Source organism: Mus caroli, unplaced genomic scaffold (genome assembly GCF_900094665.2).
Source record: "Mus caroli unplaced genomic scaffold, CAROLI_EIJ_v1.1 scaffold_10999_1, whole genome shotgun sequence".
NCBI classification, from domain to species: domain Eukaryota; kingdom Metazoa; phylum Chordata; class Mammalia; order Rodentia; family Muridae; genus Mus; species Mus caroli.
The window spans coordinates 1-2,296 of NW_018389317.1; the positions used below are offsets into that span (position 1 = coordinate 1).

General features: G+C 40.5%; 1 protein-coding gene across 1 annotated transcript; it reads right to left on the reverse strand.

The window, feature by feature from the left end:
- Positions 1-1,357: 1,357 nt before the first annotated feature.
- Positions 1,358-1,746, reverse strand: Snrnp27 (small nuclear ribonucleoprotein U4/U6.U5 subunit 27; the record flags this gene model as incomplete). The annotated part of the gene is given in 2 exon segments (XM_021154495.1): positions 1,358-1,689; positions 1,692-1,746. Coding segments are annotated over 2 exon segments (387 nt in total), but the record flags the coding sequence as incomplete, so codon positions are not given.
- Positions 1,747-2,296: the final 550 nt, after the last annotated feature.

A 2,296-nucleotide genomic window follows, 5' to 3' on the forward strand; every position in this document is an offset into this window, starting at 1 on the left:
TGACCTTTTTCCCTTACTGCTTTTAATATTCTATCTTTATTTAGTGCATTTGTTGTTCTGATTATTATGTGTCGGGAGGAATTTCTTTTCTGGTCCAGTGTATTTGGAGTTGTCAGAGAACTCCTACAGTTGATAAACATCTTCAGCAAAGTGGCTGGATACAAAATTAAATCAAGGAAAAAAATCAGTAGCTCTCCATTATACAAATGATAAACGGGCTCAGGAAAAAATTAGTCAAACAACATCCTTTAAAATAGCCACAAACAATATAAAATACCTTGGTCTAACTAACCAAGCACACGAACAACCTGTATGACAAGAACTTCAAATCTCTGAAGAAAAAAATAATGTAGCATCAAGGTGGAAAGATCACCCTTGCTCATGGACCTACTTAGTGAAGTCATTTTTAAGCACTTAGGACATTTAATACTACTGTGCCCTCCTTTTAATAAGTATTAGCCATGCCTCTGGTTTTAGAACACTGGAGTCTGGGAGGAGCTCATCTCCCATGAGAGATGGATCAACTGAAGTCATGCTATGAAGATCAAGCAATAATTCTGTCCTTATTGGCATTCATGCTTCCAATAGACCTCCATCCAGGCCGATTATTTTAGCTCTCCCAGTGTAGCATCACAGAGCTTACTCATTTTTTGAGACCTGTCTTGGAAAAGAAGGTTTCTTCTTCTTCTATGTGGTTCTTGTTCCAGCCACAGCTTTAAAATGTATTCCTGTACACTCTGGAATGTCTCACACATTTTCTGTATCCAGTTCCTTCACCTGGCTGCTTGATGTCTTCCTTTGCAAAGCATTCTTCCATCTTCTGCAACTGCCTCTGGCTCAGCGACATTTGAACAAAAATTTTCACAGGCTTCTTTTAAGTCTCTTATCAAATTCTTTTATTCATGAGACTTAAAACTCAAGAGGACAAACCACAATGCTTTTGGCTGATTAAAACAACTCAAGTGGAAGGAAAAGCTTCAGCACAAGACACATCCCCAGATTTCCTTAATGGCCCTAAGAATTTTTTTCTTTTTCTTTTTTTAAATTCCTTTTTTTTTGGGGGGGGGGTAAGAAACATTATCTTATTGGGAAAAGTATGTAATTTACTTTCAGTTTTTAAAACACCTAGCAAGCATCCAAGAAGACAGCACACACAGTTTCAAAGGAACAAGGACAGACAAAAGGGCTGGTGGCCACCCCAGGGACACTGCCTCAAAAAGTAAGCCATATATCAGACTTATTTTATTTTATAAGAAGGAAGAATCAAGATACTGTTTTCATGTGTATTAGATACAAAATATAGAATACTCTCTGACCCAGACAAGGGGGGAAAATCCTCCATCTAATACCTCAAGTCTCATGCAATAAAATCCAAATGTCTTTTGAATCTGTCTTTTCGATTCATGAACTGCCGGTATTTCCTCTTCTGAGACACGTTGATGGCATAGGCATTTACAGAGCTATCTAACTTCTTCCATTTTGTGGAGTCAAAATAGGCAAATCCCATTAATTTCATTTCTTCCTCTGTTTTACCCTCCTGATCTTCTCCAGTAATCTGACATTCTTTGTTCTTTATTTCTTTAGTTTCTTTCTTTTCCTCATCTCTTCTTTCTTTCAGTCGAGAAGGGGAGGGAGACGTAGATCTATGTCATCCTGGAGACCTAGAGCATCTTCAGTGTGGAGATTTGAACAGCTTCTGTGATCTCTCTCCCTGAACCTGAACCTTTCTGGGCATCTTCTTTCTCTCTCTCTCTCTCTCTCTCTCTCTCTCTCTCTCTCTCTCTCTCTCTCAAAAAGTTTTTTATTAGATATTTTCTTCATTTACATTTCAAATGCCATCTCCTTTCCTAGTTTCCTCTCTGAAATTCCCCTATACCCTTCCTCCTCCCTGCTCCCCCAATGTACCCACTCCTGCTTCCTGGCCTTGGCATTCCCCTCCCATTGATGGCTGACTAGGCCATCCTCTGCTACATATGGAAGCAATTAGAGACACAAACTCTGGGGGGTACAGGTTAGTTCATTCTGCTGTTCCTCCTATAGGGCTGCAGACTCCTTTAGCTCCTTGGGTACTTTCTCTAGCTCCTCCTTTGGGGGCCCTGTGTTCCATCCAAAAAATCACTGTGAGCATCCACTTCTGTATTTGCCAGGCACTGGCATAGCCTCACAAGAGATAGCTATATCAGGGTCCTGTCAGCAAAATCTTTCTGGCATATGCAATGGTGTCTGGGTTTTGTGGTTGTTTATGGGATGGATCCTCAGGTGGGGCAGTCTGGATGGTCCTTCCTTCCATCTCAGC